Source organism: Liolophura sinensis, chromosome 1 (genome assembly GCF_032854445.1).
Source record: "Liolophura sinensis isolate JHLJ2023 chromosome 1, CUHK_Ljap_v2, whole genome shotgun sequence".
Classification (NCBI taxonomy): Eukaryota; Metazoa; Mollusca; class Polyplacophora; order Chitonida; family Chitonidae; genus Liolophura; species Liolophura sinensis.
The window spans coordinates 26,824,539-26,849,212 of NC_088295.1; the positions used below are offsets into that span (position 1 = coordinate 26,824,539).

General features: G+C 39.9%; 1 protein-coding gene across 1 annotated transcript; it reads right to left on the reverse strand.

Moving 5' to 3' along the window:
- Positions 1–18,816: 18,816 nt before the first annotated feature.
- LOC135473886 (GTP-binding protein Di-Ras2-like) lies at positions 18,817–19,643 on the reverse strand. Its single transcript, XM_064753853.1, has one exon. It carries the CDS (start codon positions 19,546–19,548, stop codon positions 18,817–18,819), a length of 732 nt encoding a protein of 243 aa, XP_064609923.1. The 5' UTR covers positions 19,549–19,643.
- Positions 19,644–24,674: the final 5,031 nt, after the last annotated feature.

Genomic DNA, 24,674 nt, shown 5'->3' on the forward strand with positions numbered 1-24,674 from the left:
TACCTATGTCTGGCACCTTGTGATCATCCGTCGCAGTAGCTGGCGTCTTGTGCATGCCGATAGTTTGAGGCTACACTTATATGCAGACTGTGATAGCGCTTCAGTCTACAGCTGTCGCTCAAGAAGAAGAATGTCGACCCTCTCTGTAGTTCTAATTAGTATGATTTGTAGACAGTTCTAGATGTGGACATTGTATATAGGTGAATCGCGTGATTGGCGGGGGTTAAATCCACTATCACGAACACCTTGCTTATTTACTGATGGAGATAGACCGGGAAGACATTTTCTGAACTCATGATAAATGTAGCATATCAAGTGAAAATGCTCAGAACAAACGTATTTTAATTTTTTTTCAGCTTTGGCACCCAAGACATCTGCACACCTCATTATTACGTGAGCTCCCTTGGGAAATTTCGCTGCAAAAAATAGCCCATGTTGTAACCGTAGATCGTTTCATTTGGCGCGAAAGCTAAACTGACGCGTCCAATCGTATCAAACTACGTTATGCCGCGAAGGACTTTCTGCTCTTGGTGTTGTTATTGTTTAAACTGACCTTTCCCTCATTTAATAACGGGCAGTTTCAGATTAAAAAGGTGTGTTATTCAAAACACAAAAGAGTGAAGAAGACCTCATGTCTTAGTCTTTGCGCCATTACTTGTTTTATCTATAAAATATCGACGGTTTGTGCAATCAACACTGATCGTATCACTGTGTATGTACGTATGTATGTAATTATTTATTTGATTGGTGTTTACGCAGTACTCAAGAATATGTCACTGACACGATTGCTTCCAGGATTACGGTGAGAGGAAGCCGGACAGAACCCGGGTAAAACCCATGACCATCCGCAGCACTGCGTATATGAGCATGATGACAGTAACCCGGCTCAAATGAACTCTTGCCAAAGCTTGCAAATGTGCGAGAAATGGGCAAAATGCTTTCCTGTTGCGTGCATTGGTTTCTGTTAATATGAGGGTAAAGACTTATCATGTACAAGAAGAAGCTGTTGTCCTTCCCGCACGAATGATCATGGATATTTAATGGCTCTGAGTCGATGCATACCGTGTCTATCTCAGACATGCGGGACAATGGCACAAGAGTCAGCTTACTACTTGATTGCTTGTAGAGTGGCGAGACAGAGTTAGTAGAAATATACTTGGTGGGATTATTTCGTCTCAATCTAGACACATTGTCAGAGAAAAACACTAAAAAAGCTGAGATACACAGATGTATCAATGTCGACGAGTCGGCCGTACATGATTACAGTGTCAGCTTCCCATTAGTGGCCGGGGTGTTACATAGACCTAGAGTAATGAACTGGGTGCTGGCGAGGGCAGATCTATCCAAAATCTCCAGTGATTCAAGCTCATATAACAGACTGGAATTGCAATTGATCCTCACCAGTGGCGATTTGAGACGGACCGAATGGGATTATCACTCAACGGAATAGACCAATGCTCGCAGATCGGGCTGAACCCGCTATTGAAACCTTCGATTGCTTTAAAGAAGGACACAGAAAATTGAGCTGCAATTTAGTAGCTTTTCGTACTGTTTGACAATCACTAACTAATGTTCTCCATTGACCAATTCTGCCCACCAGCTGGATTATTATCCGAGTTCCAAAGGCCCGTGTTCGTGAAGTTACTGCCACGTTTATAGCCAATCAAGCATTAAACTCTTTGGAACAAATCCATCCAGCATTGGACTGAGCTACAGCCTCAGTACGACAGCCTTGGGCGTCTCCCAGACACTGTTCTGTAGTTGTAAATAGTTCTTCCTCTATATTTCCAGGCCCTTTGACTGAGGTCGAGGTACTCATTAGAGTTATAAAACACAGACCCGGTTAAATATTGTATAACCGTAGATGATTTGGGATTGTGCTGGATTCTTTCCTCAGGCTTCAGGCTCTAGGTTCACCACGTCTGTTACCTATCCGAGTGAAATGCCACGTTTAGAGGCTGTCACTTTACAAGTTGTTACTTTAGACACCAGTGTGCCGAGAAAGTGTTCTTAACGACTTCACTTTGCGTGTCTAAAATGTAAACATTTTTTTAGGAAGAATAAATAAAATTATCCCTGGAATTCATTTGCATTTTTACGTGGATTTATAGTAATGCAATGTTTATAAGAGTTAATGGTGATTTAGAGTGAAGCTGTTGATTTTGTGAAGATCGAAGGCTGAGGACAACAGTCGATCTGACAAAAGGTTATCCGTATTGAGGATATGACATCATTAACAATGGAAACATGGGTCACTTCTCTTTAAAGATAATGTACATTACCTTGGATTTCACCAGGTACGTCTTTGCTGTAGACTTGTATATCCCGTTAAGAATAGAACACAATCTGTATCTTAGCTCAATAGTGTACATTTCATAATATTTCAGTTCTTGGGGAAAAATACTTACAGTTTATAAAAGTTGTTCGCAACATATCCCTTTATTTATTTACTTATTTGATTGGTGTTTTACGCCGTACTCAACAATATTTCACTTATACGACGGCGGCCAGCATTATGGTGGGAGGAAACCGGGCACAGCCCGGGGGAAACCCACAAACCATCCGCAAGTTGCCAGACCTTCCCACTTACGGCCGGAGAGGAAGCCAGCGTGAAATCCCTTAATGATCGGCTTTCTTCACTGATGGTTCTAAAAAGAATTTTATATATAAGCTGATTAGAGAGCTTAGCTTTGATAAAAAAATAATAGAGTCCAAAGCCATTTCCCCGCCTGGGTTTCTAATGTTCCGATCTAACTTGTTTTAAAAAAAGCCTTCGTCAAGTTTAGTGTTGAGCATGTGGCTTAGCCATTGCTGCTAGAATAGCTTTGCTGATGGTCTCTTAAGCTACACGTACTGATATTATGATACGTTGCACCTTATAACCTGTACAGTAACACACAACTTGTAAACTATGTGAAAGTGAATAGAAACAAGGGGATAATCTTTTGAACGAAATGTTTAAGATCCTCATTAGACACTCACTGGTGGATAAATTTTGTGGGTTATTTCCTATTGATGAGCAGAGAAAATGTATTATCAAACCTTCTTGCCTATAAGCGTTGCTTGGTTTTATGAACCAGTGGCGTCTCTCTTATAACAGACAAATGGGCTCTCTCTAACCTGTTTCATGATATTAAAATACACAAACGATTCTTTTTCAAATCGCAAACAAATGTTCCAAAAATTCGTAACTTTTCTATGAATAATATTATAAATGACTTTCTTACATTACTGACATGCCGGGAGCGACTCCCAAATGTCCAAATCATTCTTCGGCTGCGAGCACCGTCCACACATGGATCTGGAGCGAATCATTTTCAGTTAGAACGATTCTTTGTCAGAACAAGGCCAAGGGAGATTTGCAGTATATTCATCATGCAAGCACTTAAAAGGAAATGTTACTTAAGCAGTATCTACAATCTATCTTTCTTCCATCCTTTTCTTGCCTAGTCAGTGGTGCTTTATTTTCTTAACAACGATAAAAGTCATTCGAAGGCAGTAAGACTAACCGTGTACATATTCCACTGATGGCGCAAGATTTCCAGCACATAAGGATGAAAACGGATTTCATTCGAAACCCAAGAGAATGAAACGAGAATAAGGACTTCACGCAGTTCGGGTGCTTTACCTTCTAAGTGCGCAGGGTTTGTGTAGTCAACATTAATATCACTGTGTATGTATGAGCGTGTTGAAAGTATATCCGTTCAATTAAGTGTTCTGGATATATGGATATATCCATGAGTTGGACATACATGATTACACCGCCAGCTTTCCATCGTGGTCATCTGGCTTGGGTGTTACATAGATCTGGAGTAATGATCTGGGTGGTGGAGAGGGCCTCTCTATCCAAAATCCCCACTGATCCAACCGCACATGTTAAAACACCGGCTACATATGCAATTGATCCTCACCAGAGGCGATTTGAGCCCGACTGAATGAGATTATCGCTCAACAAAATACACGAACACTTGCAGATTTGACTAAACCCGCTATTGAAGTCGTTTGCTTTAAAGAAGCACACAGTAGTTAGCAGCTTTTGCTACTGTTTTCCATGCTATATCTAATGTCCTCTATTGACCTATTCTGCCCACCAGCTCGATCATTACTCGAGTTCCGAAGCCTCATGCCCGAGAAAATACTGCCACGTTCATAGCCAATCAAGCATTAACTTCTGATGATTAAATCATTCCAGGTCAGTCTAAACTGACCTAAACGCACGCATTCCCTAGCACTCAATTCTACATCCTTTGGCGTCTCCTAGACACAGTCCTGTAGATATATAAAGTTCTTTGTCTATATTTCCACGCCCTGTGGGTGAACTCGAGGTACTTATCACAGTTGTACAACAGAGACGGTTCGGATTGCCCTGGATTCTTCCCTCAGGCTTTAGTCTGTTGGTTAAGTACGTCTGTTGCGTGCCCCAGGGAAATGCAACACACGTTTAGAAGCTGTCTGCGAGACAAGTTGTTACTTTGGACGCCTGTGTGTCGAAGGAGTGTTCTTTAACGACTCCACTTTCCATTTCTAAGATGTATTCAACATTTCTCTTAGCATGAATAAATCAAATTACAAAAATATATAGTCTCTTGCCAATGACAGCGTTCAAATCCGGATGGAATATTCCGGCTTCCGAAGGCGAGTATTTTTCCGCGAAAATAAGAATCCAGGCTCTGCACATTCCCCAACTGCCTGTAAATGTGTAACATTCCGGATGTGGGCGGACAGGTTCACAGTGTCGTCCGTGATGCCGAGGTGTTGATGTATGGTTCACTCCTCGGAAATATACACAAAGTCACATTCAGGGTAAACTAGGATGAAATGTACGTAATTGCACAAAAAACACAGTGAGTGATACAAACGTCTCCAAAAAGTGGCAAGTGGTGAAACACAAGCTTACAAAGTGCTCTGTACAGAAAATGAAGTACAAATGGTAAATGTCGGATGGCGTGAAAGCCGATTCTCCAAACCCAGCAAAATCCTTTACAGTGGATGGTAGTAAATGTGACTGCTCTCAAGTGAACTTGATTAAATGACTGCTCATAAGTGGACTTGAATGAATGACTACAAGCTCAACAACTGCTTCGCAGTTTATATTTATACACTAACGTAAAATTTAAACGTAAAATAACGTAAACGTAAAATTTACTTATTTATTTATTTGATTAGTGTTTAACGCCGTACTCAAGAATACAACGGCGGTCAGCCTTATGGTGGATGGAAACCGGGAACACCCCGGGCGAAAAAACCACGACCATCCGCAGGTTGTTGACAGACCACCCACGTATGGCGGGAGAGGAAGCCAGCTCGAGCTGGACTTGAACTCACGGTGACTGTACTGGTTAGAGACTTCTGGGTCATCACGCTGCGCTAGCGCGCTAACCAATTGAGCCATGGAGGTCCCCTAACGTAAAAGAAAATTAAGGATGGTTTGATCGTAAACTTGTGTACAACACTGACACATATTTCCAGAATGTACACCCTATTTACAAGGAGACTAAACTCATAAACACCGAAGCCTCGAGAACGCTCGACTGAATTACAGTGCAGGCTGTAACATACACAGAGGGGAATATGTAAGTCAGACACTGATAAATAAAAAAATTTAAAAAACACAATAGAGTGTTTAAAGACTGGGTTAGTAACAATTGTCACTTATAGTGAAGCTTGAATGGGATATACCTAGGATAATAGAATATGATCTTGTCAACATTCGAAGACAAAGAATCGCTCTCGATTTATAGATGATATCGATTATGTGTCTAAGGCATAAACAGAAGAGTCTCTCTTTTCTCTTAAATAAAAATGTTACTTAGATATTACATGATGCATTTTAATACCTCCGACCACTGACCATCTACCATATTTTCTTGCTATTTTGATTTTTCCCTCTGTGCGCCCTATTATCTATTCGCATTACAAACTGGTTGAATTTGTACCTTTCTATAAAATAAATTACATCATGCCATACTATATTTGTACTTGACATCTGGGGACAAAAAATACATATGTTTGCTACATATGCTTGGATTGAGTCATGCATGGTTACCCTCGTGGTAGGTTGGAAATCATCTGCTTTGTTCCCCGAGGCTTCAAGAGAGAATGGATGAATGAATTGTTGGGCTTAAAATTTTTCTGTCATATGACGACGGCTTCAAAAAAGAATAGTCTACGTATACGCTGCATGACAAGACTGGTTAGTCTCACTAAAATGCACAAACGATTCTCCTTTAAATGACAAATGAAGACGAAATTACTATTAGTAACAATGTTCCAACAAACCCTTTACCTTTTCTAAAACCTTGCACAAATAAGATATTTACATTCCTCTGCCAAGAGTAGGGTTCAGCATGTGGCTTTGTATATATGTATGTATGCTTAAGACTTTACATCGTACTTAACAATTTTCAGGTATATGACGACGACGCGGTGATTTATTGTGGCTGGAATGACTTTGCTAATAATCCTCACAAACTATACATTGAGTCCATGGTAAATCCAAAGTAAATGTGTAAAATGTGGTTTGTAATCTGCAGGATGATTGTGAATAACAATTAGGGCAATATTCTTTATGATAGGTGACACTTCAGAACTAGTAGGCCAACAAATATCCTGTAACCTGTTTGATGGTGAATAAGAGGAGGGCATAATCATTTGAATGGTGTGTTTTAGTTCCCGCTTAGACACTCACTGGTCCACAGATTTTTGGAATTATTTCCCAACGATGAGTAGACAGAATTGATTATCAAACTTTCTTGTCCTTGGATTTATACAGCCTTATGTCAGGACTGATGTCAGACACCTGATGATATTTCTGTTTTCTGCCTTGGTGTTGCCTGGTTTTGTAAACCTATAAAATTGGTTCCTCGCTTATAAGATACAAAAGCGTTCTTTTTAGACCTCTCTCATGGCATTAAAATGTAGACATGATTATTCCTTTAAAAGAAACAGTTGTCATTAGTAAGAATGTTCCAACAAACCCTTTACCGTCTCTAAAAACTTTCATAAATAATATATTTATATTCCTGACATGTTTTGAACTATTCGGTGCGCAGGTACAAACCGTTCTTCGGCTGCCAGGTGCGAACACCGTCGATACATGGATCATGTGGAAATCAACATCTTAGATCAATACCTTGAGAGAGTGTTTTGATGTACATTCCTCATGCATGCACTTTATGAGAAAAGTTACTTAGGCAGTATTTACAATCTAACCTTCTCACACACTATTCTGTCCATTGGAGGTTAATTCTGCTCTATTTTTTCTCCAACGGCAAAAGTGTTTTCGTTGGCAATGGGCCTTATGGTGTACATCTCCAACTCACAGCGCCAAGTTTAGCTACACATAAACGGTTCCCCTTCGTGTCGGAAAGCTGTTCCTTGATTCATCACTTAACTGCAGTCTTTAACCATGGTGTACTCGACAAGTCTAGTGACGATGTCAAGGATGTTTCTGTCATTTCAGATAAAAAAGATGTGTTATTCAGGACGCGACAAGAGAATTTGACATGACTTGACCTTCGTGCATTTCACATCTGTGGAAAAGTATTTGTGTATTTGATTCTGTGCATGTTTGAGCTGTTGAAAATATTTCAGGTCGAGGAAGTGTTTTGGTGCTAAATGTGCAAGAATTACTTTCTAGTTGCGTGTATTGGTTTCTGTGAAGATGAGTCCAAACCCTTATCATGTACAAGAAGAAACTCTTGCCCTTCTCGCACGAATGCTTGTTCGAGAATTATGTTTTGAACAAAGGCCGATTGAATTAACTGTCAGCTTTTCATTATGGACGTATCTCGGCGGCCAGTGTTTTACATAGATCTAGAGTAATGAACAGGGTGCTGGCGAAGGCAGATCTATCCAAAATCTCCAGTGATTCAAGCTCATATAACACAGACTGGAATTACCACGACTGGAACCGAAATATCATTTAACAGAATAGACCAATGCTCGCTGAACCCGCTATTGGAATCTTTAAAAGATTTTGCTTTAAAGAAGGCCACAGAAAATTGAGCTGCAATTTAGTAGCTTTTCGTACTGTTTGACAATCACTAACAATGTTCTCCATTGACCAATTCTGCCCACCATCTGGATTATTATCCAAGTTCCAAAAGCCCGTGTTCGAGAAGGTACTGCCACGTTCATAGCCAATCAAGCATATAAACTCTTTGGAACAAATCCTTCCAGCATTGGACTGAGCTGCAGTCTCAATCCTACAGCCTTGTGCGTCTCCCAGACACTGTTCTGTAGTTGTAAATAGTTCTTCCTCTATATTTCCAGGCCCTTTGACTGAGGTCGGGGTACTCATTAGTGTTATAAAACACAGAACTGGGTAAATATCTTAGGAAGAATAATTACTATTAGGATTTGTACTGTTACCTGGGATTAGAGGACGAGTTACCTGACATTTATGAAAGTAAATTGTTATTTAGGGTGAAGCTGGAGTATAATTTACCCTCTGATTAGATCTTAACAACATTCTAAGATAAAGGATCGCTCTCGATGTCTCATGGAGGACATCGATTATGTGCCTATGGTATCATGAACAAATCTCTCTTATCTCTTAAATAAAAATGTTACTTGGATATTACATGATGTCTTTCAGTTTCACTGGTTACCTCTGACCATCAACCGTCTACCACACTTTCGCCGCAATTTTGGTTTTCCCCTCTATGCTGCCGACTACCGTTTCATTCGTTTTACAAACTAGTTGAATTTGTACCTTCCTATAAACTAACCTGCAATATGCTTTACTATTTGACATCTAGGGACAGGTCAAGAAAGATATTTGCTACATAGGCTGGAATTGGGTTACGTATGATTACTCCCATGATACGCTGGAAATTATCTGCTTTATTCTCTGAGGTCCCAAGAAAGAAATAATGAATGAATCTTGGAATAACGTTGTACTGAATTTTTCAGCCGTGTGGCAACAACTTCAAAAAAGAATGCAAAATATACATATATGCTGACAAGGCTAGTTAGTGTGATTAAAAGGCACAAGCGATTTTTCATAAAATGGCAAATAAAGGTGCAATTACTATTAGTAGCAATGTTTCCACAATCCCTTTACCTTATTTAAAAACTTGCATAAATAACATTTTCACATTCCTTAGCCAAGTGTAGTGTCGAGCATGTGACTTAGTATATATGTATGTATGCTTAGTGCTTTACGTCATACAATTTTTCGGTCATATGATGACACGTGACTTAGTCACTGCGGCTACATTGGCTTTGCTATTAATCCTCACAATCCATACATTGAGCCGATGGTAAGTCAAAAGTATGTGTGGAAAATGTGGTTTGTAATCTGAAGGCTGATTGGCTGATTGTAAATGACGATCAGAGACAATATTTTTATGACAGTTGGCAATTCAAAACTAGTAGACCAACAAGTATCTTGTAACCTGTTTGATGGTGAATAGAAACTAGGGTATGATCATTTGAATGACATGTTTCAGTTTCCTCGTAGACACTCGCTGGTAAGCAAATTTTTAGGGTTATTTCCTAATGATGAGCAGACAGAACGGGAATTGCAATTGATCCTTACCCGAGGCGATTTGAACCGGACTCAACCAAAAAGACCAACGATTGCAGATCGGACTCAATGCGCTCTTTAAAGGAGAAGAAAATTTAAATATCAATAAAATAGCATTGAAAAGAATATGCATTTTCTCGCAGGTGCATGCCATAAAAACTATTCTAATATGTACCTCAAGTTGATAAATTATAAATGAAAGTCAGCGCCAAAATCCGCTGTGGGCGACTCCATTTTGCCTAAGAACTGAAATCTTCTGTGTTAGGAGAAGAATTGACGTCGGATAACGGCGAAGTGCAGTTTGTACATTTCCGGTAGAACTGTTCTTTCCAGAAGGTAGCGAACAGTACTCAATCCTACAACATAGGGCGTCTCCAAGACACTGTTCTGTTCTACATCTGTTTTTACAGACCCTTTGACTAAGATCGGGGTACTCATTACGGGTATACGACATACAATTGGCTCAATGTCGTGCTCTGTTTATTAGCTGATTTTGTATTGTGCTGGACTTCACAGATTTTCACATTATAGTTTAACCATGTCTATTGTCTGGGTGGGCCTCCTGGCGCAAGCCCCCTGTTGCCTATCCCCGAGCAATACGACATATGTTCAGAAGTTGTCTTCATGACAAATTGTTATTTTAGAAGCTGAAGTATTGAGGAAGCGGTATTAAACGCCTCCACTTTGCGGTTCACAACATCTTTCATGGTAAGAATAAATAAAAAAATTCCTGGAAGCACTGCACAGTCTGTTAGACTGAAACACTGACCTAGGTGAGTCAGCCCTGATTCTGCTACCTTACTTCTTTGATAACTGCCTCTACTACGTCAGGTATTGTAAATATAAGCATTCTCTCTCCGCCTTTCTTTCCTAGCAACAGAGAGGGATCAGTCATTTCCAGTAAAACCAACAAGAAACACTATTTATTGATATCGATAAATGGATTAGTGATATCGAAAGTGAATTAGTGATATCGATAAAAATTTATTGACAACTATAATTAATTTATCGATATCCATAATTTTCCAGAAAACGTGCCCCTCCCCCCACAAGACTATCGTAGCTTGCAAACTCTGAAATTGAATAGAAACAAGTGGACAACAATTTCCACGATGTGTTTCAGTTTCCATTTAGAGATTAGCTTGTCGACAGATTTAATGGGTGATGGACTAATGATAAGCAGACAAAATGAATTATCAAACATTTTTTGCCCCTGGATGTGTACAACGTCATGTCAGGCAGTTACCTGGTCAGGTGTGATTTCTGCGCAGGTGTTGTCTGGTTTTATGAACAAACCTAAAATTGGTTTTCTCGTGTATAAGACACAAAAGTGTTCATTTTATATTCTGCATTGAAAGGCAGTAACGATTCGTTTTTAAATTACAAACAAATGTCCAATAACCATTAGTAAGAATACAGACCCTTTTATCTTTTCTGAAAACTTGCCTAAATAACTAACTTATATTCCTAACATTTTTGAGCGACCCAATGAGCATTCTTCAGCTGCAAAGTGCGAGCACTGTCGATATATGGATCACGTGGATATCAACTGCAGTTAGCATTTTTTTTTCCTCGAATCGATACCATTTTTCGTGCACATCTCCATCTCATAGCGATAAACTCCCACACATAAGTATTTCCTTCAGTCATTATCTCAGTGCAGTCTTTAACCACGCTTTGGTCGAAAAAGCTAGTGACGATGCCAAGCATGATTCTGTCATTTCAGAGAAAAAGACGTGTTGTTCAGGACACGACAAGAGAATTTGGCATGACTTGGACTTTACCCATTTCACTTCTCTCGAAAAATGTAGGTTTGTGTAGTTTGAACTCATTGAAAACATTTCAGTTCGAGCGAGTGTTGTGCTGTTAAATGAGCAAGGGTTGCGAGAATACTTTCTTGTTACGTGTGTTGGTCTTTGTGAAGAAATGTGTAAAACCTTTTCGTGTGCATGCAGAAGCTGTTGCCCCTCCAGCACGGATATATGGATATATCAATGTCCACGAGTCGGCCAGACATTATTACACCGTCAGCATTCCATTGCGGAGATCTCTGAGCGACTGGATTGTTACATAGATCTAGAGTAATGAACTGGGTGCTCTATCCAAAATCCCCAGTGATCCACGCACATTTTACAGAAACTGGAACTGCAACTGATCCTAACCAGAGGCCATTTGAGGCGGACCGAATTGGATTATCACTCAACAGAATAGACCATCGCTCGGAGATCAGACTCAACCCACTGTTCAAATCTTCGATAACAGGGTTGTAGCTTAGTAGCTTTTCGTACTGTTTGCCATGCACTAACTAATGCCCTCCATTGGTCAATTCTGCCCACCAGCTGGCAGTTCCAACGGCTCTTGGTCGAGAAAATACTACCACGTTCATAGCCAATCAAGCATTAAACTCTTACGAGCAAATCCTTCCAGCAGTAGAGTGAGCTTAATGCACGGGTTCCTAGCACTCGTTCTGACAGCCTTGGGCGTCTCCCAGACACTCTCCTATAGATATAAATAGCTGTTCGCCTATATTTCCAGGCTCTTAAGGTGAGATCAGGGTTCTTGTTAAAGTTGTACGACACAGACGTGGTTAAACATTGTGCTCTATATATTATTTGATTTGGAATTGTCCCGGATTCTTTTCCCCAGGCTATAGGTTAACCAGTTCTGCCGCCTGAATGGACCTCCTGAGACAAGCCAACTGTTGCCCATCCCAGGGCAATTCGACACAAGCTGTCTGCGTGACAAGTTGCTACTGTAGACACTGGTGCCGAGGAAATGTTATTCAAATCGTTTACTCTTTTCATGGCAATAATAAATAAAAAAAGATGGCTGAAAGTCATCTACCTGGAATTACAGGACCATTAAATAATACGTTGTTTATGATAGTTTGTCATTTAGACTGAAGCTGGAATAGAATTTATCTTCACATTTGATCTTATCAGGCTCAGTTTTCCTAAATCAAAATGTTACTTGTGCAGTATATTAAGTTTAGAAACTTGTAGAACACAATTGATACCTGAGTTATGTCCCCTAAAATGGCCTACAAGATTAATTCTGGTGACAAAAATACTTAGACAGCTCGTGAAACATGTTTGCTACATATATTGAGATGGGGTTTTGCTATCTAGATATCTTAAGAGATTGGAAATGATCTGCTTTCTTTACTGAAGATCTGAAAGAGAATAATCAATATATATGTGCTGACAAGACGGTTTAGTTATGATAAAAAAAATAGCTGTCGATGTAACTTTAATGTTGAGGCCAAGAAGATGGAGACATTTCCCATTCTGAATTTCGAGAGTTCCAATCTAAATTGTTTGAAAAGAACCGTCGCCAAGTGTGTTTTGTTTTAATCCTCACAAACCAGACTTTTCGTGCACATCTCAACTAGTCACAGCTCGTAACTCCCGACACAAAAGTTTCTCCTCTTTATCCGCATGCGGTTTTATTCCCTGAATCATTTATACCTAAATGCAGTCTTCAGCCATGGTGTATTCGAAAAGCCTAGATGACAAGCACGATTCTGTCATTTCAGAGAAAAAGGTTTGACTTTGCCTGTGTAATCGATACTGTGTGGCTATTGAAAATATTTTAAATCGAATGTGTGTTGTGTTGGTGAATGTGCGAGAGTTCGGAGAATCCTTTTTTGTTGCATGTATCGGTTTCTGTGAAGAGGAGTCCAAACCCTTATCGTGTACAAGAAGAGACTGTTGCCCTTCCGGCGAGAATGTTTGTTCGGGCATTATGTTATGAACAAAGCTCGATTGAATTAACATATGTTGAAAGATGCTACTGTTCCAAATTCATGGATATTTAATGGCTCTATGTCGATGCATACCTTGTATCTCTGAGGCATGTGGTCCAAGGGCACATGGGTCAGATTACTATTAGATTGCTTTCAGAGTGTCAGTAGAAATATACTTGGTGGGATTATTTCGCTTAAACCTAGACACATTGTCAGAGAGAACACTAGAACTGCTGGGATATATAGATATATCAATGTCATTGAGTCAGCCGTACATGATAGCACTGTCAGCTTTCCATTGTGGACACCTCAAGGCGGCTGGGGTGTTACATTGGTTTAAAGGAATGAACTGGGTGCGGGCGAGGGCATCCCTATCCAAAATCCCCATTGATCCAAGCGCAAATAACACAGACTGGAATTGAAATTGATCCTCCCCAGTGGCGATTTGAGACGCACCGAATGGGATTATCACTCAGTAGAATAGACCAATGCTTGCAGATCGGGCTTAAGCCTCTCTTCAGATCTTTGATTTCTTTGAAGAAGGGCACAGAAAAACGGAGTTGCAATACAAACGTTTAGTATTGATGGCGTGCAATGACTGACCAATTGTGCCCCACCAGATTAACATAGTCCCAAAACCCCCTTTTCGAGAAGATACTGGCAAGTTCTTTGCCAATCAAGCATTAAACTCTTAAGAATAAATCCTTGTCATCAGACTGAGCTCAATGCACGGGTTCCATAGCACTTGATCCTGCAGATTTGGGCGTCTCCCAGACACTGTCCTGTGGTTGTAAATAGTTCCTCATCTATATTTCCAGGTCTTTTGACTGAGTTCGGGTTGCTCATTACAGTTATACAATATGAACGTTGTTAAATACTGTGCTGTATTTATTACCTGATTTGGGATTGTGCTGGATTCTTTCCCCTACGCTTCAGGTTATAGGTTAATCACGTCTTTTGCCTGGGTGGGCCTCCTGTGACGAACCACTTGTTGCCTATCTGAGGGCAATCCAACACACGTGAAGAAGTTGCCAGGGCGACAAACTGTTACTTTAGACACTGACGTGTCAAGAATGTGTTAGTAAACGCCTTTACTATGTGTTTTTGAACATTTTTCTAGGGAAGAATAATCTAGAATCTAGATCTAGAATTACCCAAATTCTGTACCCTCATCACATTTAGGGAACAACAACATGAAAACAATGCAAAGGGACTAAACCTGTGGGATGATTAGTCCATTAAAATCATCCTGGTTTATGCATAAATAGAGACCCTTAATACCATGTTTACACGTGGGCAGTTAATTATCACTTAGAGTGGAGCTGAAGTAGATTTTATCTTCAGACTTGCTCTTGTTAACATTCAAAACTAAAGGTTAACACTCGATGTCATGCTGTAGATATCGATTGTGTTGCTATGGCATCATGAACAGTAGAAGATGGGCTTTCTACTTTTATAATAAATTGTGCCCTGATTGTTACATAGGCCTCCATTTCGACACCAGTAGAACAGAATTTGTACCTTTTGATAAATCCTCTTGTAAAACCTAGAATATCTATGCTATTGAATTCTAGGGTAAAATACTTTGACAGCAGATGATTGCTTATTGATATTGGGTTGTGTTATGCCTGGTTATTTTAATGGTAGGTTGGAAATGATCAATTTTCTTTATGGATTGTTCAACAAAGAATAATAGATACAAATGATAAGATTGGTTAACTGAAATAAAGAACAACAGTCACTATAATTTTTATAGGGAAAACAAGATTACGTTAATCACCAAGAGATATCTGCTCATCTTCAGTATAATTACTTTCAAAAGCGCCTTCGCAAAGTTTCGTGTTGGAGAAATTAATGCTGTAGAATTCCTACAGTCTGTGGAAATTAATTTACTGAAAGCTTTTGTATGGAAATGTTATAGAAAACTAGATGCATGTTATCTTAGAATTTCCTGAAAAATTAAAATGCTATCTCCTCTCATTTAATCCATGCGTTTAAATAGCATGAATAGGTTTATGTCATTAAAAAATGTAAATAATAAGACGATGATGAATGCCGAATTTTCCCCTGACATCAGGACGTTCAAATCGTAATTGTGACACTGTACTAATGATACACACGTAGTTTCAAACATGTCAAAATCAAGGAGATAACATTTTTATTATCTTCATCTAAACCTCAACTTCCAATCTAACGTATAATTGGTCTTCATTTTCGAAAATCAGTGAAGTTTATGTGGTTCACAGCTTACAGGGAACAAACAATCAAAAGATATCAATGGTCACAAGCAAAATATCAAAGAAGTATATACCTGCTTTATAGATCATTGTCATAATCGGAAAAAACTTTACTGATTAAAAAGTGATGAAACCCGAGAAAATACCAAACTGATATATACAAAGTACCAAATCAAGAATCAACCAGATTTATGTAGATTCATTTGTATGATATGAACATACTTGTGTGTTAATAACCAGAGCAAGCTTATCCTCGTCTCCTTTGCATTAAGTAACTGTAAATGTATTTTTCGAACAACGAATGGCGTATTCCATTCATCCCCATCAAAACACCCAAACAAAACAAGATGTATGTTTGTAGTGTTTGTTAGTTAAAACCATTCTGTGACAATATGTGATATAGCAGAATACGGGATTAGCACTTAAATGCAAAATACACTATGCTCTGACAGATCTCGTTCGATGAAAAAAACTTTCTTTTCTGGAAGAAGTAATTTGAAGTAATTCGCGCAGAAGCCGGTTGGTGCATTAAAGGCATTAGGAAAATGGCAGTTGAAAGGAAAACAGGTACCCAAACACGGGTGAATAGAATGATCCTAAACACAGGAGTAACTAATAAAGCGTATTAACGTTACAAGTCTGGTGCACAGCACTGTGATGCACTAACGGAATCATGTGCCAGAACTTAACCGCAGTTTGCAAAGTAGTGCTTAAGTGATTAAAGCCTTCAGCTTTACTTTCTTTCGACGTCAGTATGTTCTACAAAGAAACACAGGCAAAGTGTATTTATACCAGATTTTCCACCTCTATTTCACACGGCACACTGTAAGAGTTTTAAATGAAATATGTTTATTTGCCACAACCATGGAAATGATGTTTCGTCAAAATGCAAACATACTGCACACGCCACTTTAGAAACAGTGTATCATGAACAACGTATACAACAACTTAACATCGGTGGACTTGTAAAGTGAAGTGAAAGTAATCAAATAAAAACGAAAGATTAACAAATGCGAATACTGTGCCTTAACGTCTTACTTATCAATATCAAGCACCCGCCGATTTAACCTTTTGGCGGTCAAGACTATAGAAAACGATGTGGATCATATTAAATGAAACCTTTCACAACTGTATCTGGACATTTGTAATGAAAACATGTATCTTCGCTTGCTATATCCGACAGAAGATGCAATACGTATTAGCTCATGTTTTACTACTAGCCTATTGGTACCTCATTAGCTAGTAACACTACATTTTGACACTTGTTTAGTCATCAACCTCTAAGGCACTTGAACTGGACATTCTTAACATTCAAGTGAAGTAGAGGGAAAATAAGCAACAAATTGCGCCTATACATGTGGTTGCTACATATCACATATATTACAGTCGTTGTAGAGAGCATCCATATACTGTATTCTACGTAAAAAGATGAACTGTACAAGGAATGATGTGACCTTAACAGAATGATGTTAACAGTCTCCTTTCTCGAGGACCTGCTATTAGTTTTGCGGTCTTATAGACGGACCTTTTCAGCCCATTACGATTGTGGATTCTACAGAACTTGATCTTTATGAGATTAGATCAAATGGAATTAACCAAGTGACTGGCACATGGGATCAGCTGACAGGACCATGGTATCTGCTATAATGCCCAGGAGTTCCTAATGCTGACAGATGTCTTCCTGAAGGCCTTCCTATGCATTTGTCTGCTAACGAAATGTCATCACTGGTATCCGTAGAAGTAAGATGTCCACCGGTCATGGTAATAATACCCGACCAGTCTAACTTTTTCCTCAGGTATGATTGGCTTCAGGAGTTCTAGACGAGGAAGAGTCCAGACTACAATCAACCAAAGATAACCATGTACATTTTATACAGGATTAAATTCACCACGATAATAATCCGTGTCTACCATGGTAGCTCCCAGCGGGCTTTGTGGTAGAGGTAAAGTAAAGGCAAAGAGGCGTGGCATTAACAAGACAGAATCTGTCATCTTATGTATGCGTGGGCATAATCCTTACTTTCATGCTGACACCGAACTAATTCCACCCATAGAAGTGACCTCTCTCAAGTTACAAACACCGCTTTGACAGGTATCAGTGAAGAAGACGCGTTGTATTCTTGTCACATTGTCTGTTCAATTCCCTCCCTAACGAAATGGGTCAAATTTTGATGCATGATATGCATAGGAACTCTGACAGACCCAGACTCAAAAGCATCAAGCGGTCATATTTTAACAACCACGTTATCAATTTCTGATTCTGAATAACTTCAAAGGCACCCAGGGTTTTGCTCTTTGCACATTATTGTTAATAAATCGGATACAAAGAGTCTGTCCGTGGATGGCAAATTTAAAATGTTCATCACCGTATTCCAAAGGGAGCCAGGAACCACTGAAGTGATCTACATTATGTGCTCCTCAACTACTCCACGGTATGGGCAAATGCCTTCTGGCAACGCTGATTCTTTTAACATGCCTAATGTCACTAATTCGTCGAGCGTTTCATAATAACCTATAACCTTCTACACCTTCTACCAACGTTTTTTAATAGTTAGATCTATATTCCGTTACGCCTGAATAACTTTTTGGATAAATTAAGAACCAGTCAAAATTTAATGAAGAGATCTATGACGAAATGAATATACTCAGGGATACGAGAACGTTACGTAATGAACACCGTTGTAACTATTACAAGCGACGGCAATTCAGCCTTCCAAACACAAGAATATCTTCACAACAACGAAATTAACCTGCCCCGTAGTTTTAAATTTGGGCACATGTGTATGAGGAGCGGAGTTTGACCATATAATTTGGCTTTGCAATTATGGGTGTCAGGCTATTGACTTATATACACACAGCAATAATGGAAGAGTCGACGGCGTTCGATTTCCTTTGTGTTAAACCATAAGAAAATAAAGACTGGTTTCTCGTCAGGGGTTCTCCCGTAATGATATATCCCATATATATATATATATGTATATATATATATATATATATATATATATATATATATATATATATATATATATATATATATATATATATATATATATAGTGTGTGTGTGTGTGTAATCCCAGGTCACAGCCAGCTTGTTTTCAGCCAACATAACCAAACGGCATGTTAATAAAGAATTGTTCTAACGCATTCACAATAAGAGAACAACACTGAAAATTTGAAATGTGTGAACAGTTTGAAGAAAGAGCAGGAGAATGTGCAAATGTTTGGTCACCAAGTAGGGTATACATAGAAACATCCAGCCTTGAAACACAGCGAATCAAGTTTTCACAGACACATTCACTTCTTAACTAGGTGCACACTCGTTCATTTCACTCTTTTTTGCCTTATTAGACGAACGTTTCACCTTGGGTCGGCTTCCTCGTCTGATAAGACTGCGACTTCTTGAAAACTTCTTTGTCTCTTTGTCACCTTGTTCCTCTGAGCTGGTGTCGTCGGAAGACACGACTGTGGTGACGGAAAGGCGCCTGCGCAACATGGGCTCTAACTTCCTCATGTAGGGCAGTTTGGCCTGGTCTAACAGCAGCTTAAATATATCTAATACACTTTGTCCAGTTTTAGCCGACACTTCCAGGAAAGACTGCATTCCATCATCGTACAACCAATGAATGACGTCTTCCTGTGTAACCTGTCTGTCCTCCTCGCAGTCAGCCTTGTTACCAACGACAACACAGGGCAAATCCTCGTAACTAGTGCGCTCTTCTTTTATCTGTTCCCGTATCCGCCGAACCTCCTCGAAGGAATGGAAATTGCAGATATCGTACACCAAGACAAAGGCATGTGCTGTGGAGATGGAGAGTCGCCTCATGGCAGGGAAGGCAAGATTTCCGGCCGTATCAAGAATATCCACTTTTATAAGAGATCCCTGAACATCGTACTCTTTACAATACAGATCTTCTATTGTTTCTTTGTAGGTGTCCGAAAATGAATCCTGGAGGAAGCGCTTTATAATGGAACTTTTCCCAACGCCTCCTGCTCCAAGAAACACCAAACGATGCCGTTGCTCGACGTCTGCCATTCTTCCACATTCACTTTTGTTACATTAAAAGCAGGCCTCACTTACACATCCATTAGCCTTCGCGGCCGATCTCCGAAAAGACTTTCGGAGTGTAAAGATCTTAAGCATGTATACAAAAAATCTGCGGCAGCGTCTGATGTTTCGTAACACCAGCGGGCAAAACAAGGTTGGTGTTTTCGTTCAGTCACCAGGCTTATATTAATGACGTATTATCTGGTTGTAGCAGTATGTGTAATTTACTCCGTAAAAGTGATCCTGTGTCCACCAGGATAGAGGAAATACCTCCTGAGTCCACCGCCAGCCTTCACACTGTCTTAAAACGGTAGCGCCCTGGGCATGTGATAGCTCGCCACACGTGGAACTGGCTGGACGTATCTGAAAGAAATTCAGAATTGGAATCAGATTGACAATAGATGTTCAGAAGCACAGTCACAAAAGTATACCCCAGTGTAACAAAAAAAGGAGATCAGGTTATTTATTACGTTTCATTTATTTTCACAGAACATAGTCTGAATTCTAGGCCAGACCGACTCCCCAGATGGATATTAACGAGTAACCGTAGGACTTCCGACAAGACTATTACAATAAATGCCATTCCCACTGTACTGATATTTGGTTTCTAGCAGTAGCGATAAAGGCAGGAAGTGTCTAATCGATTCACAGCCTACGGAAAGGAGTTCCGTATAATGACAGGACTCTTGACCAAATCTACCCCACTCTGATCGTCATCTATTTAGCAGAGTGTCATCTCTGCCATAAACCTATCATGGCTGCAGTGTACTCCCTAGACAGAAGATCCATTTGATGCTGTCGTGTAGTAAAAATCCTTCAAGTCAATGTTCTTTGGCTAAAGATCGCCGGTGTACCAACGATTACCTGTGTCAGATAAACCAGTGGAGTTGGCTTAACAGGCCACAGTAGCTTCGCGTGGACATCCCTCCTCTCCATCAGCTTCAGCCTAATACCCTGAAATTGCTCGGTGCTGGGATTTATTACGAGGCTGTTAACTTGTCCTGAACGCAATCCTATGAACGATTTATGAACAGATTGAATAATATTTTTGGCGTGATGTTTGTGTTTTAAGGCTATCTAAACTGTATTAATAGTGAAGAACATCCCATTTTGTATGACTACCGAGCTGAAAGTAATAAGTCCGTTCGTTTTATGTTTTCCCTATTGTTTCCTGCTTCCGATGCAATCCATCAAACCTTAATTTCTACATTAAAGAGAAAATCTGCACCCGTTTCCAGGGTAACACGAATTAAACGGCGTTCAAACATCATGCCGTTGCTAATCTAGTAGTTTCGCGTAGGAGCCGCGTCCAGATAAACCGTGGTTTTAGATAAACCACTTCCGTATCAAGCAAATACGATACAAAAAGAAATGGAGGTATCCTGGTGCTACATGGGGAGCTTTATATAGCAGTAGTCTGGTCTAGCACCACGATACTACATCCGTTTCCAGATTCAAGGCTGGCACAATCATTCCATTACTGTAGTTTGCCGCATGGTACGGAAGACTCAAATCTGTCTGGGCATCTACAATGTGATGAACTGATTACGAAAGCTACAAAGCGGTGCCACGATCCGTTATACTTCTCCACACGGCGCTCATGTCTACTCGCCCCAGTGCTTAAAGATTAGCAGCTAATCATCAAATTCATTTTTTTTTCAGGTGCCATGAAAAAAGCACCCCGGCGTTCTGATACGTCTATCCTTTCCTCTCGGAAGAGCTCATGGCAAAAGCGTCTGCTCTCGCTCAATGTCTATGCATTGGGTATTGTCTTCACAATCTAACAACAATACTCATGAGGCTTTTATTTCCACAAAATAGAGTTTCTCCTATATTTTAGTTCCTTGTTTTATTTCCTTGGGCTTTTAGATCCGTGTGAACGATGAATGAACTTTAAGAGAAACACAAACACCAAAGAACAATTGCTGGCTTTGTTGTTGATCAGAATTTGTTGACTGCATACGTCTGGTTTCTTGAAATTTTGCCGTTGGGGCAGGCATGTCCTAAGCAGTCTCTGCTAATGTGTTAAAGCCCTGAGTACTATTTTTGACGGGGTGATTCTTCTGTATATGGCGGTGAAATTGATCCTAACAATTCTCCAGGATAATCAGGCGGATTAAGACCAGAGCTTTTTCAACGCCGGTGCTGGCCCTGTGAGAGCAAGAATGAGGGAGCAGCTGATACTGCCCTCTGTAGAGCAATTTAGCCAGCAACAGTAATTGTTTAACATGTACGTAGGCCTGGAATGTAAGAGGATGTGTGCCAGAAATAGACAATATTGGCGGTTATCCGAGACAATGCGTACCAGGCATTGCCCACGACCAGTTTCTGACAATCAGTATCTTCAGTGATCTTTAATAAATATTAGAGTAGCATCGACGTGAGTTTAGCGAAGGTAAAGTTTATTCATTTAGTATAGAAACGTTATGAGGGCTTACAGCTGGTCGAGGGAATTATGAACTAATGCATGGTATCCATTTTCAATCGAGCTTGTCTTCCATTCTCAACATTTAAGAATTCCTACACAGTAAAGATAGCTTTATACCCAACACATAAGACAACTGGCTGAATTAATAAGAAGATAAACACATTTAATACCTCAGGAGGTCAGTTGTCCTATTGTTAACTCGTGGCATCCAATAAAAGCGTTGAAATCTCTTTAAAAATGACTGCCACACATTCAGGCAAGAATAAAAACAGTCAGAATTATAAGAATAAACGCATAGAATAAAACTCTAACTGAGGTAAATTTACAAGATCCAGATTTCACCGGCAAAACGTTCGACCATTTGCCAATTATCACACTGTCGTCCCTGCGCTGGTTATACTCTCCATCCTGTAAGTCTTTTCGTATATTACATACCGGGTATATCCATTCTGAGCTTACATAATCAAATGTAGACATTAACACGGTTGTTGATATTTGCGCTCATTTCGTTCGTGCAACTGCAAACTGTTACCCTTTCACAGAACAGGACAAATCAATGATAGTGTACTTTGAAACCTTTCAAGCCATCAGACTTGCAGTTTTCCAGCATGGGCTAGATTGTCAGTGAATACTTGCAGTTTACAGGCGTTAGAGTCTGGCTACTACAGACAATTGCTATTAGGGAGTTGTTCCAGCAGACTACCAGACCGCGGAGTGGAATTCGGTCCAGATATGCGTCTGTATTCAGGAACGCTGTCGTAGACAGACCACGTATAAGAGTGATTGAACAACAGAAGCTGGGGTTGTGCCATGAGCCAAGAGCTAAAGCTTGTCTATAACCAATAAAATTACATTATCTTCTCATTTATCTGCCCAATTGCATCCGTCCTCCCTGCCCATGCGCTAGGCTTATGTCGCCATGATCTTCTCACTTGGCAGTGGAAAGTGTATTCAGGAACAAACCTGACTTCACACTGTGGATCCATACAATATTAGAGACAAGCGGGAACATCATCCGAGGTGAAAGACATGGATCTAGCAGTGCCAGGAATTCAGGCAAAAAAGAAGGTTTTTAAGTAAGAAAGTGTTACACGCAGTCATCAGTTACAACTTTGAGTGCTTTCACAAACAATGCAACCAAAGAAGTTTTTATTTCACATGCTCTGGGAATTCGAAAAAAAGATCAAATTTGGACGGAACCCAGAGAAAAACTACGAAAACAGAAGTTCATAGCTTCAAGTGTCGCTAGAATCATTCTACGGCCTAAAACTATATTGGCCATATTTCAGCCACATCTTGGCGAGAAGTGTCTCCACAAGCTCACAGTCCTTGAAACTTTCTACGCTAGCATGTTTCAAGGGTGTCATTCCAAACATTTGCCACCCTGTATGTTAGCGATGTCCAGAGAAAAACTCATCACTTTAATTGGTAAATAACAGACGGGGAATCCAGTATAATTTAATTAGAACGAGATGTCATCGCCATTGATTTTTGTGGCGCTCTGAGACAGCTGTTGAATTGTATAAGCCGCGTTCTGACCGTCTGGACGGCTTTTCCTGTCAAAATTCAACAGCCCTAGATAATCGATCCTCAGAGCGACTAATGAACTGCAGTATAGATTATAGCCTCAATGTTAAAATGTAGCCACATTATTACTGGTCCGGCACATTCCATAAACGATGCTGTGTAGCAACATCAAAGGCGAAGCGTACAAAGATATTCCCGGGCGTTAAGTACCCTGATCAAGTTATTATCATTGCACAAAGTCGAAAGATTAAAATCCGCAGGAGGTCATTTGGCGTTCATACAAAAACCAACAATTGTTCACCTTTCTACACATGCACAACACGAAGAATTTATGAACTAAGCCCTAAAGGTAATTATAGAACTGTCAAATCTAAATCACCTACAGAACGAAATACTTCCTAATAGACGGGCGGTAAAGGCAAGAGTAAAGCGTCTCAATAAGAGACGCCTTTGCAATCATTAAACATAACTGATAGCTAACATGGAAGGAATATATAGCGATATCGTATAATGGGGAAGACTGTTAAGATGCGTGGATTGCTAGTCCTACAAACAGTTTCTCAACGGTATAAAAATTCACAGTCTTAGCACTTTTACATAGAGTAAACATGCTTTAATTTTCTAAACTGAATATTTTACATGTGTAAGATGAAAATTTCATGAAGCACATACCGCAAGCAAAACTTCTCTTAACAGAATTTTATTATCTCCGGACTCTTGATAACTAGAGAAATGAGAAGAGATAGTAATGTATATTTTGATCTAAATTCTGATAAATTTCAATTAAATCACAAAGCTTACCGGCCTAAGTCTCCCAGAACTGACCTACATGCCCATCTGGCGAGTAGCGTGTCCCTCTTCTGCTCTGTTCTTCACAAATGCGCTTGTCTACAGCACATTCCACAGCCATCCTAAGAAATCAATCAAGCTTCTTGCGGAGGGCAGTGCGCGTAGAAAAGTATGGGTTTGAGCGAAGCAAGTGAACCGATGCTTTGGTCCCGGTTAACTGTTGTAGTCAGCGTGCACGTTTACATAAGCCCATTCTGAGGTAATCATGTCCCGCCCACAGCTATACACTACCCAGCTTTTGTTTCTAACGAGAATAGGAATCGACCATATACTCTCCACATTTGGCTAGGCGTTGTCTTGGAGGGCTTTT